The sequence below is a fragment of the Corvus brachyrhynchos genome, unplaced genomic scaffold (genome assembly GCF_000691975.1).
Source record: "Corvus brachyrhynchos isolate BGI_N302 unplaced genomic scaffold, ASM69197v1 scaffold60, whole genome shotgun sequence".
In the NCBI taxonomy this organism is placed as follows: domain Eukaryota; kingdom Metazoa; phylum Chordata; class Aves; order Passeriformes; family Corvidae; genus Corvus; species Corvus brachyrhynchos.
In genome coordinates this window covers 1,844,556-1,857,359 of record NW_008236767.1, presented here as the reverse complement: position 1 = coordinate 1,857,359, position 12,804 = coordinate 1,844,556, and the positions used below count along the sequence as shown (strand labels likewise).

Genomic DNA, 12,804 nt, shown 5'->3' with positions numbered 1-12,804 from the left:
AGGACAAAATAGTATTAGCTGAAAATCTTCTGCAACTCCTGTTTTCAACAGGAGCCACTTGGGATCATGGGTGTGTTTGAAAAATCAATCTCTAAGCAACTGAAAATGTAAGAGTTTTAAGGTAGATATCCATGTTTCACTCCTTTTGACATTAAAATTAATTCCAAATATCCACTAATAGTTCTTGTCTCAGTCTTGTAAGAGACAGACTTGCAGTGGCAGCCTTTAAAAAATACTCAGGGACACCTGAGATAACACAACCCTCTTACATAAAAAGAGTACACTTCATGCTAACACTGAAGAAAAAGCTGAACAGCAGTCCCTCAATGAACATGCCAAATATACAGGTTATATGCCAGCTCTCTAACAGCTATTATGATTGTCAAGCATATTAATAAACTTTTACAGTTGAAAGGAAAAGAAAATCTGAACCTATTTTCAGGATATTGTGCTCTGAGTGAACACTTACAGACTAAGGATTTGTCTGCAGGGAATATGCTAAATCAAGCCCTTTTGAACTTTTGATTAAATAATTGATGCATAATGCAGAATGTATAATATATGCATCCTTTCTCCATAGTTGCCTGGAAACCCATATGGAACAGTACTAGCAATTCCAGAAGCATTTAGTCTCTAAGTCGTTGGTGAAGACAAAGGAACAAAAAAGTTTTTTAAATCATTAACTCATCTCTCTTTCCATTCTTCAAATACTGCAGGATACCAGAATTAGTAACTTACACAATGGTATCATGACTCTTGTAATACAGAGTGGCTTTTTTTTAAAGCTGTATCTCTTGGAGCCCAGTGAATAATGTCATTCACTGTAAGGGAACTTGTAAGACTCAGCTTTTGTTAAAATAGAAAACAAAGAACACAACTAATATTTCCAGCCTCTACCTTTATGTAATTGTAATAAGCCAATCATATAATATCCAAGGTGGTCAACAGAGAAGAACAAAAGTAAGAATGCAAAATGGTGATTTTCTTTCCAAATTATAGGATTTTAAGCAAATCTCATGAAAGACTGATCACTCAGGGTTTAGAAGAATATGAGAATCCCATGATCACAAATTCAAGAGGCAGATTGTTTCAAATTGCAGCCAAGAAGACCTTTTGCACTTCTCAAGTAGGCAACACTGCTTGTCATTCAGTTTGATTGCTCTGTGACCCAGCCTGAAACTATCTTGTGCTTTATTGCTTCCAAGATGAAATGAAAAAACAGGATAAAACCCAACAATGAGAACAGAGCACTAACCGTGGAAACCTACAGTGATGAAGGACTAAATTATTTAATCTACAAAATTCTGTAATCATCATAATTGGTGGCTCTGTTTCTGATAGTCATCCTGAGAAAAAGAAGGGCAAGCACAAAACTGCATGGGCTAATCAGTTCTTGAGATGTAAAAGGCAGGATAGTGACAGTGAATACCTCCTGCCATGGCAGGGATCTTCATGGGATTCTTGCACCTTTGCACATTTGTTGTGCACTCTATTTCACATTTGAGAAAATCAATACTCACTGAGTCAAAGGACGAATGTCTTTATACTACACTGGCAAGAGGTCTAGTTTGAGTAAAGAGAAGCAGTTACATGGTCCTACATCAATCAGCATGTAAAGATGAAAGATTTGGTGGTTAAACATCAACAGGAGAGACTAGAACACTTGTGAGTATCTTCTAGCTTTGTGTTTAGGGAACTCTTTTGGATATGTAAGATCAACGCAGATTTTCTCGTGCAGAAGAGGAAGTTGAACTTGGATGTCCTGTAAACTTCCTCAGCCACTGGATAACACAAAGGTCCCAGCACCATTTCCAGTGTGGAATCAAGACTTGCTTATCCTTTCCTTTTACTACAAGTACCAGATACTGAGTCTTTTCATTTTATGGTGAATGGCATGTTGAATGGGATGGGATAAAATGATATTTTAAGTGTCAGCCCAGCATAGAAAAAATACAGTCAAACCCCAAACCCCAGCAATTTTGTTTAGGTTAAATCAAATAATTTTTTAAAAATTGCTTGCCATCATGATGAGGGCCAGTAGCTCATTCAGGCTGATCTCATCTCATACCCAGACTGCCACTTTCTAGGACAAACCCGTTTTCAGCAGCTTGCTGTAGCATTACAGGAGGTCTAAGAGTACAGACAGAAAAGAGCTTTAAGAAAAGCATCTAAAAATAATGTATTTACAATAACTGTCATTCATTTTCACCAGGAAATTACTACATTTCAGGAGGGGAGAAATTATCCTAACTTAAAACAAATGTAAAAATGCAGATCAGATCAGGCAAGCACCCAAAAGCATGTACGGAGATTAGGCTGACATGCCCATGTGCCTCAGCTGTGACTACACAAGCCCAGAGGAAGTACAACAAAGAGCAGGTCGGAGGGCGAGGAGACTGCCTCGGACATACATAAGGTTTCCATCACAGTCATGGCAGCTGTGCACCCCATATGGAAACAGCTGTACTACAACCTGGATAGGCCAAAAGAATTAAAAAAAAATAAAAATCACTCACACAGAACAATATTAAAGGGAGAAACAAAGACACCAACACCCTAAGGTGCTGAGATTAAACTGCTGGAAAAACAAGCTCCCTTTTTGTCTGCATTAATTAAGCCACATGTTACAATCACCAGCACAGCTTTTGATTCACACTTTCAGCTGTCAATGATTTATTCTGATCTAGGGAAATCAGCAAGATCTGCTTTTGCAGCCACAGTCACAGAATGATCTCACAACACATTTAGGATAGTTCATCAAGGACAGCAGTAGTTTTCCAGCCACACAGTTCTGTATTAGTGAGTGATGTTTAATGGTATAATGGTTTTGATTACGATATGTTGTTATGTCCTACTCCTGGCTGCCACCATACCCCAGAAGGAATTTGCATGTGAACATGGTATTTCATCTCAGCATGTTAATAAATTCACTGAGAACCAAGTACTAAAATAAATCAACTGCACAATGATCACTGGGAATAACTATAAACTGTGGGTTTTGGCAGTTCCCAGATACTGGTGAATGTCCAGAGATCTGTCTAACTGCTGTCATTGTTCTTTCATCCTTGTTTTAGGAAAGCCTATGATGCTTCTGTGCCTGGATGCCATGGATAAACAGCAGCAAATTAACCTTGCCAAGACAGCATTTTCCTGGCAGTAAGGGGAGCTGAGCTGGAGTTATGTTTGCTGAGAATGTACTGAGGTGCTCCAAAACCTGCTCCAATGCACTGGAAGTGAAATAAAGGACAATACTCTCCTGTTTGACTTGGTCAGAGCAACATTGGTTCATAGGTTTTTCAAGTTCTGTGATTGTTTCAGACCTCATGGTGCTCACCTGTAGTTTTTCCATCTCCCTCCCTGATGCTTGCAGTGTGCATTATCTAGGACCTCCTTTAAAGCACATTTAGAAAATTTTTATGATAAATTCAGCTATTCCTATTTGGTGCATTTTGTACAGGCCAGACTGGAATAAACACATGGCATGTTTGATCAGGTTCCTGTACCTGCTTCCTACCTGCTTTTATTACCCCAAATAATGAAATTTAACCTCAGACAATTAGGGTGCTACTGTTTCTGAGACTGTATCCAATACCATCCACCAGTAAAGCGGCCACAGTCAGCTCACACACTCCTGGCTTTACAGTCTGGGATTTTAAGATGACGTAATCACCAGCAATACATTCTCCAGGGTCCATCTATCCACAACTCTTTGCATTCCTTTGGAATCATTCATGTCCAAATCTCAACATTTTCACAAGACTTCTTTAGTATTTATTTGATTTTTTTTCTTTCTTTTTTTTTTCCAGAAGAGGCACCTATGTCTTGTGCTGGTATTTATAACTCAGGGAAGACTATTGCTATTGCAACAGGTCTATTGTTACAGGAGTTCTGTAAAGCAATCAGCAAGTAGCCTGCAATTATCTCTTTCTATACCCACCACATCCTCAAAAGTACCTACATTACCCACAGAGTTTCTCTTTTCATTATTTCCAATTTTAGAAATTGTCAGCAGAAATAAGAAGCATAAAATTATTTTATATTCATGCTGAATTAACAAGGTTTCCCAGCTTTTAGGATTTCTGCATTCAGAATGTCGTGTGTCTCCTGCTTTTGGGATTTTTGTCACATATTGCATCCCACATTTGGGCACTAAGCAGATTCATAGGTGTGGCAACAATAATTTGTAAATGTTATTATTATTTATTTGCAGGGTTAACTTAGGTAAAGAGGAATGCTTAAATTTGCAGGAATTTTTCTTTGAAAGATAACAGAGGTTTTTCAAATTTATCTACTTTTTTTTCCCCGAGTCCTTACAAAGAATTTCTTGCTTTTCTGAAGAACGAGGCTGAACTGGATTAAATTCTATCCTGTTTGACAAATAATTGCAATGACCGATAATGACTTTTCACACTTTGATGACTGTATTTAAACTGTCGCTTTAGAATGCTCAGAGACATTTTTGTAAAAGAAATACTTTCCACACACGGAGTATTTCCCCAAAGTTTTATAGAATTATCAGAAGGACATATATTTGCAATTTTGAAGACTGTTGGCTAAATATCTGCAAAGAAATCTTCTTCTTATGAAAATGAAATAATTTCACAGAGCAAATTATTTGATCAATAGTGTTAGTACTCAAGGTGCAACATATATATTCTGGTAAAAGGTGATAAACTGTCACATTCTCTATCATTTTTGCCCAGATGATTTACCTAGTTTCAGGAGAAACTCTGCAAGAGAGAACAGCTCTTAGAATATGATTTTTGCCCACTGCATACTGCCTACTTTGCCAGTAAGAACCCAGCCTGCTGCTGAAGGTTTCAGCAAAAAACTGCTTTTGTACTGAGAGAAGAATTCACAAAGGAAGGCCAGGAGATGAACCTGTGTCTGCGTCTGCATTAAAGGCAGCAGAAACAAACAGTGCACTGTGTGTGATAAGTGTAGCTGCCTGTTAAACGATATCCCATGACTGCCTATGCTAATGGGCACCTCTGGGTAAAAAAGACGGTGCTAATGAAGCCTCTGCTTGCTTTCCTTGGAACAAACACTTCTGGCATTCAAAGCAGCTCTCTGTTTCCATCCTTATACACTTTCAGACTGTAGCCAAGAGCAGTTCTCTGCAATTTATTAAATTAGCTCTTTAAAAGAACCCCTCAAATACAGTCTTTTCAAGCAATTTTTCCCTAATAAGTCTGGGCCAGTGTGCCAGGGCAGGGCAGGAGAGCACAGCTGAAAGAAGACAAGGATGGCTTGAGTGACAGGAGGTGCTATGCACTGGGAGTGGAGCAGAGCTGACTTTGAGCTTTTTCTTGTTATATTCTACCCTAAATGAAGCAGCTCAGATGCAGCAGAAAGGTTTTTTCCCTGTGAACTCTTTTTTTTTTTTTTTGTCTCGCAAACTTACTGTTGGGTGGTGCAAAATGACAATTTCTGTAGGGCAAAAAAATCCCCCAAAACAGTAGGTGACATGATCCAGAGGTCTGATATTAACCATTTCAAGGGCAGTGCTCAGTTCAGTGGCTGTATGTTTAGCAGCTCTTTCTTGGACAGCCATTGCTTGAATACCTGTCAGGTGAATGAATGACTTTTTTTCCCAGTGATAAGAGAAACCCATCTGGGAGAGCAGCAGTCTACCCGGAACAACCAGAAGAATCCTGTACTTGATGGTGGAAATACACACACAATCCAGCTTGTTCCAGAGCAAGAAGCATTATTCCTTAAGTTGCACAGAACCTAATTCTTAGGGTGACATTTTAAATTTCTCCTTTTTTTTTTTTTTCCCTTCAGAAGAGATTGATACAGTATAAATCTTGAAACAAGATCAGCAAATTACTCCTCCTAGGTTATCAATGGAGACCAGAAGGTAAGGCCTGTCCATGAGTGACTTGGCACAAGCTGGCAAACTGCAGGGCATCTGCACTAATTCTTTATGAAGAGAACCAACAGTTCCACAAAAGCAGATTGCAATTGATAAATAAGAGGCACAAAATTAAGACTAACAACCAGTGCATTTTCAGCCAGCCAGACACTCCCAGCAGTGAGGCTACTGTTAGCCCTTAGGTTTTTTTCATTTGCTCTGCATGCAGGTGCATACATACTTTGCTATCACTGTCCAATTAATTGGATACTTTTGTCACCTCAGACTACTGTATTCTGTTACCATGAAAATGAAGTGAAAATGTTATCCTCCTAAGCATAAGATTTAAAAAACTAAACAACTCAATGCAACATAATAGTGTCTTTCAACCCATTTTCTCCTGAATGGGAGAAGCCAGCTGCCAGGCAGGTACTAAACTCCCCCTGGGTTTTGTGTCTGGCAGACTGTTCATAATGTGATACCAAACCTTCAATTCATACTTCAGCTAAGGACATATTAAAAATATGAAAAGTGTGCTATGGAAGTGATTAAACTATCAGCTCTGTGGCTAATAACAGAGTAAACACTCTCCAAAATATTTTCCATCACAACTTGGGCTCTCCAGTATGTTTGGACAGCATAAGCTAAACATTTCTGTAACACAGACAGATGTAACCCCAAAACAAGGAACTTAAGAGGGTGGTAAATTTTTATTTACAGTGAGAATTTTTTAACATACTTACCACTGTGTGTAGCACAAGCACAGCCAGGTTATCATTCTAGTCTATATATGAGGACTAAAACCCACTTGTTTTCTCTGCATTGGTCCTCTCCCTACCGCTACTGCTGGTAAGAGTTCCCTTGGTTAGGGCACTTGGTGTGGAAAGGTCTGATAAACCACATATACCCAAACCTGCCCTTCTAAGTATTTGCATACTATTTTGAATGGAGAAGAAGCACATGGAGATACACTCCATTACAAATTTAATATGTATTTCCCCTTTAAAGTTCACAGCACATGACTGTGCTAATAGGAAGTGCAGCCGTAAAGGAAAAAAGACTGAATCTCAGAAGAAAAGTTAAAAAAAGTCACTAATCAAGTGGGAAATTTCTCAATAAAACCTAGAGGGAGTAAGACAGATATGCAGAGATTACAAGCAGGTTCAGTCTCTCAGAAGAGCTGTTGCGTAGCTGGCCTTCTGGAAATAAAGGGGTCTGACCAACATTGCACTTACTTTGCTGCACCCTAAATAGAAGGGGACTGGAACCACCATTTTTTTCTCACAGAGCTGCTATAAAAGCATTCAATTTGCAGGGCCGTGCTGGAACCCACAAATGCTATTCACAAGAAAATTGGAGAATGCAGTTAACATACTTACTAATTAATAAGGATACAGGCCTGTATCCTGACCCACCTTTCTATGACTGAGTCACTGGCGTATTTGAGGCAAGTTCCTTATGAAAACAGGTTAATATCTGAAGTCTGCCCAGGCACTCTGATTAGTGTCCTTTGCAATGCCTGATCACACAGTCCCAGTTTGTCAGTGGTATGAAGGACAGACTAGGGAGTGCAGTGGAAAGCTTACAATAATGGTAGGTAAAAGAAGTGCTGGCATACTTACAGTTGCATTTCTTCTGAACAAATCTAAGCTTGCATGCTGTTCGGTAGGTGGACAAACGGATGCGATCCAGATCCTGAGCCCCTAGTGGAAGAGAATAACGGTGACATTTGTATGGAATATGACCTGTGCGTATCTTTGCTAGCAGGGAAGCCAGAGAACAAAGAGGACACATGAGCTGCCTCTGCTTAACAATTTTCAAGGCTCTCTCCTTTGCAGAGAGAGTAGAGAGGAGTGAGGAGTAAGAAGGGGGATGTCAGGAGCTACAGTGTTAAAAGAATTTTATAAAGGAAGGCAAGGAATAGTCAGCCCACTGTGTCTGTCACTTTGAAGAACAATCTGGTCAAGCTGCAGGCTAAAAGACACACTGGCCAAGCTCCAACAGCAGGGAAAACCTCAGTGAATTTTAATATTTAACAAAAAAAGCTCATAACAAATATCTTTAGCCAACATGCCATATCAGAACAAGGTATTGCCAGCAAACCAAATCAGAAAACATACCGTGCTGTAACTTAAGGCAATCTGCAGAAGGGGGCAATGACAATGCAAGGGGTGTGAGGCCTTTCTCCATTTTCTGGATGTATGTTCTCTGCAACAGAGACCTCTGAGGGTCAGCTGTATGCTCCACACAAAGCTTGGCCCTGGCTGCTGCAACTTAAGATCCCGTAACATTTCCAAATCAGCTGTCCAGGAGATGGGAACAAACTAAGTGGCAGCTACCTCACATACAAGGACAGTACACAGAGGCCAGTGTGGGGGCAGAACCTGGCACAGTGTCCAACAAACTCATCCAAACAAGGCACAGTCAGGATGTAAGAGGAGTGGAATACAGCCCTGCTTTTACACAAGCTTCCTAAATACTTTAAGATTTCTCAGCTGAACTGCTGCCATATGTTGGCATCTGTAGCAGGATACTCTGTGGAAGTGGGGGTAGAACAGCTCAAATTTTCTCCTATTTGCAGAACTATCAGTGATGGATGGAGAAGGTGGACCATGCTGCTCTTGGTGTTCAGGAATGCTGAGACCAGCCTGACTCCACAATCTCAAAGCTAAACCTTCTGAGGACATGAAAAACAGTCTTGCCTGACAGAAATCAGCACTGGTGAGGATGTGGCACACAAAGTTCCTGATAAAGGAAGCAACAAGTGATAGTACTGGTAACTTATCAAGAGCCGCTGAGGTGGTACAGGTAGCCTAGAAACATTTGATTGACAGTCAATCACTTTATATTATAAAAGCTCAGTTCCTTTTTTAATTGCAGGGACTTCCAACACGCTCCTTCTGGATATGTATGTGGCGATTCCTCCCTTGAGTGGGGACGCTGCTCAAGGTCATTCCTTGAGGCCAAGTGAAAGAGATTTGCCCATGGTGTTGATATGGGTCAGTAACACCACTTAATGATTATTAAACTAGCTTTGAAATAATTTATTTAGTAAATAGTGCCCTACATTAATAGTTATCTATACTGTCCGGTAACTAGTTTTGATTAAAATACTTTAGTTTAATTATTATCTTTATAATCAATTTAAATAAATATTTATTTTATTCCTATAAATATATTTGGTTTGCTATCCTTAATCCTGCATGATAAAGTCATATAAAGTATCAATTACATCTGTATAATCCTTAAAACATAAACTCTTGACCAAGCCTGCAACTAGGACTGGATTGAGCTCTACCCAGACTACTCTCTCAGAAGGAGCTTCCAGAATGAGGGGGTCCTTTCTGCACCTTGTGGCTCAATGGGAGGGCTTCCTTCCCGGATACATCTTGCCTGAAGCTTCCATTCTGTCTGTGGCAGCATTGTTCACCCACGCTTTCTTAAACAGTGTCATTCTTCAGACCCAAATTTTTCAAATGTGCTCTGACCTCTGAGATGAAAATGAGAATGATACTCTCCATTCTCCCCAGATTCTGCTCTTTTCTTGACCAAATTCTCCCACACTGTCTTCCCAGGGCTGCCAGCTACTCCCTTTTGCCAGTTAGCTGTCTCAACACCATCTGCTCCCGGGGGAAATTACCTTTCACTACTTAACATCAGGTATGGGAAGTATTTTTGTGAGTTTTTTCCATCATATCCTCTATTGTTAAAATTATACAGGTTTTCTCCTTCTCCATTAGTATCTCACTGACAGCTTTTGGAAAATTTCTTCACAGGTGAAAGGGAGCATAAAGCTTGCAACACTAAGTTCTTCCTTTTTAATAGGAAAAATGAGTAAACTGAATGTAAACTTTCTTCTCTTAACTTTAGTCAAAGCTACCAATAAACTTCCAGTGCTCCTTTACAAAACTTCAGCCTTTTAACAAGATTTAGAGAGTGAAAGCGAAGTGAGACTGGTTCATTGAGCTTCTGAGGTTGCAGTAATAATCTAAATAAACAAATTTGTATGCAACGTTGCTATTTTTCTTTCTTTTTTACTATTTGCATGCACAGTGGATGATATTATTTTGATATTATTTGGGGAGTAGGTGTTGCTGGTAATACCCTGGAAAAGATAAATTTAATTTTGTCATGATTCACATTTTGCCACAGTCAGAGATCTATTTGTCAAATAACTTCTGTAGAAAAGTACCATCACTTACATGATGGAGAATCCTGAAAAACAAGTGGAAAGACGTGCAAGACTGAGCATGGCAAATGAGACAGTGAATTTGTAACTTCCCTACAGGATTTCCAGTGGCCTTCTCCTTCCACTGGTGGCAGTGCCTCACTCTGTTTCCTTTGAATATGCTCATGTCATGTAACACCGTTTGTGGTTTGCAAAGATTATGAAGGGACACACTGCAAGCTTTGGCTTTGTTTTCTTGCTGGATAATACGCGCCAACAATGATGTACATTTTGAACTCTTCATCAGTGTGGATATACCTGGGCATGTCAGGTCAGACTAAGAGAAGACTAAGACCTAATGGCTTGATGTCCAATAGAGCATTTTGAGTTATAAGACAAGCTTTAATCACGGGACTCTACAGAAGGTGATAATGATTATGATATTAATTTGCAAAATTTTGTAATCTGGAACTAGAAGGATGCCTCTTCTGAAGGAAAGGAAACAAGAAGGCCAAACGGGATGTCTCAAAATAGAGGGAAAATCCCAGTGGTCCAAATTTAAAATTAGAATCAAATAGTTCTATTCCTTGTTCAGGACAAACTTCCCACTTAAAAAGGCTTGAAAAGTTGGATTTTTTTTTCTCTTTTCTATCTTGTGTAGTCTGGAACATGACCCATTTTCTAAAATTATTGTGGGGTTTTAATCACAGACTTGTAGATTTAAGCCCCAAGAACCGAAACCGCTGGGAAAAGCCTTTATATTACAAATTTTCTTCCTCTGATATTGGCAGGTTGTGGAGTTTAACATTTTACCATAGGCTTGTGCCTACCAGAACATTTAGAATCTTCACATAGCCCACAATATGTAGGGCATCAGGAGCCCGTGGTTTTTGTTAAACATGTTAAACAGGTGGGCTTGCACACAGCCAGAGGCACCTGAATGCAATGCCAGCATAAACTTCAGTTTCAGTGAAGCACACCCTCCACACACAGAGGCATCTGAGGGGCCCTCAGAATGCAAGGTTCAGTGTTTTATGAATATGGCTAAAACACATTCAGTTTTTCACAAAGATTTAGTATTTTCCCCTAGTTTTACCTAGCTGGAACACCCAGTTCTCTGTGTACATATGTAGTAGGTGGAACGGAGGCAGGCAAACAGAGAAGGGAAGCACATGTGAGATAAACCAGACTCAGGTAAATATGCCAAAATACTGAAATGTGAAAGAAAAAAATAGTAGACTATAACTAATGGTGTACAATACAGGAAAATAGTCCCTCCTCTGCCTCCAACTGCTGATTTTCCCAACACCTCCTTAACTCCTCCAAAACAATTCCAAATCAAAACAGCCTTCAAAATTGTGGAAACAAACCACAAATCCTCACAGCAAAGTCCTAAGCATTTTAGGGATATTTCAAACTAATTGAAATTAATGGTACCTGTGCAACTGACTTTAGCTGATAAAAAATCATGGCCCCTCTGTAATTCTAATTAAAACTATAGAATGTTCTGATAATGGACAAATACATTTTTTGATTCTAGCCAAAGAACAATACCTCCCTCCAAGGGTCCAAGATGCTGTACACAAGAGACAAGTGAATCATAGAGTATCCTGAGTTGGAAGGGACCCACAAGAATCATTGAATCCAACTCCTTGCCCTGCACAGGATAATTCCCAAAATCACACCATGTGCCTGAGTGAATTGTCCAAATGCTTTTTGAACTGTGTCAGGCTTGGTGCTGTGACCACTCCCCTAGGAAGCTTGTTCCAGTGCCCAACCACCCACTCTCTTCTGGGTGAAGAACCTTTTTCTAATACCCAACCTAGACCTCCCGTGACACAGCTTCATTCCATTTCCTCAGGTCCTGTCACTGGTCACCAGAGAGAAAAGATCAGTGAGAAATATTCATGAGTTACAACAGTAAGCCCTGTGTGATACTAAAATAATTTAACATAATTTAACGATTTATAATGGCACAACAGAGCTAGTGGACACTGTGGAATGGGCCAAGACAGTCCTTGGTAGGCCATCTGAGTGAGAAGTCTTTAATTTGGAGAGCTCAGATGTAGGGCTCACCCCTAGGGAACAGTCCTGAGCACACTGAATTCACCAGCACACACCTGGCCTTTCAGTATGCACAATAACTCCAGTCCCAGTAATGCCCATTTTAGTCTCCCACCAAAGATCAGGGAGATGCTCTGGCATTGTTTACTATGTAGCAGGAGACAAACAACAGGAAGCTTAGTAATTACACACATAACTCAGGTAAATCTAGTAACAGGGTGACAGTCTAAAACTTGATATTAATAGAATTTCCTGGAGAAACAGTGGATTGGTTGTAAGAGAAATCAGAAATGACTGTCAGAAATGCAGGAACATTGTTGGTACGGTACATCCCTGACACACTATCCTGCAGGGAGCACAGAACTTCTTTAGGAACTATAAAAAATATGCTGAACTAGGGTATGACGTACATGAGTCCCTGTACTGTCTGGCTGAGATGCAGTTAACTTTCCTTATAGCAGTCTGTGTGCTGCTGTGTTTTAGATTTGCAGCTAAAAAAGTGTTGCTAACCCACCGCTGTTCCAGCTGTTGCAAAGAGTGCTTCCACAGCACCCAGGCTTTTTTGTTTCCTACTCTGTCCCCTCCCAGGGTTTGGGGATGGGCAAGAGGCTGGAAGAAGACACAGCAAAGACAGATGGCCCCACCTGGCCAAAGGTTAGTCCACACCATGTAATGCCATCCTCAGCAATAAGACTGGGGTAGGGCAAGAAGGGGA

The 12,804-nt window shown here is 40.0% G+C and overlaps 1 protein-coding gene across 20 annotated transcripts in view; it reads right to left on the bottom strand.

Annotated features, from left to right (window-relative positions):
- The window catches only part of DTNA (dystrobrevin alpha), a 193,059-nt gene that overhangs the window by 84,449 nt on the left and 95,806 nt on the right, over positions 1-12,804 (bottom strand). For all 20 annotated transcript variants that reach the window (XM_017727416.1, XM_017727423.1, XM_017727422.1 and 17 more), the window contains one exon: positions 7,480-7,560. In XM_017727416.1, coding sequence (XP_017582905.1) covers positions 7,480-7,560 — 81 coding nt within the window. The remainder of the gene's footprint in view (positions 1-7,479; positions 7,561-12,804) is intronic.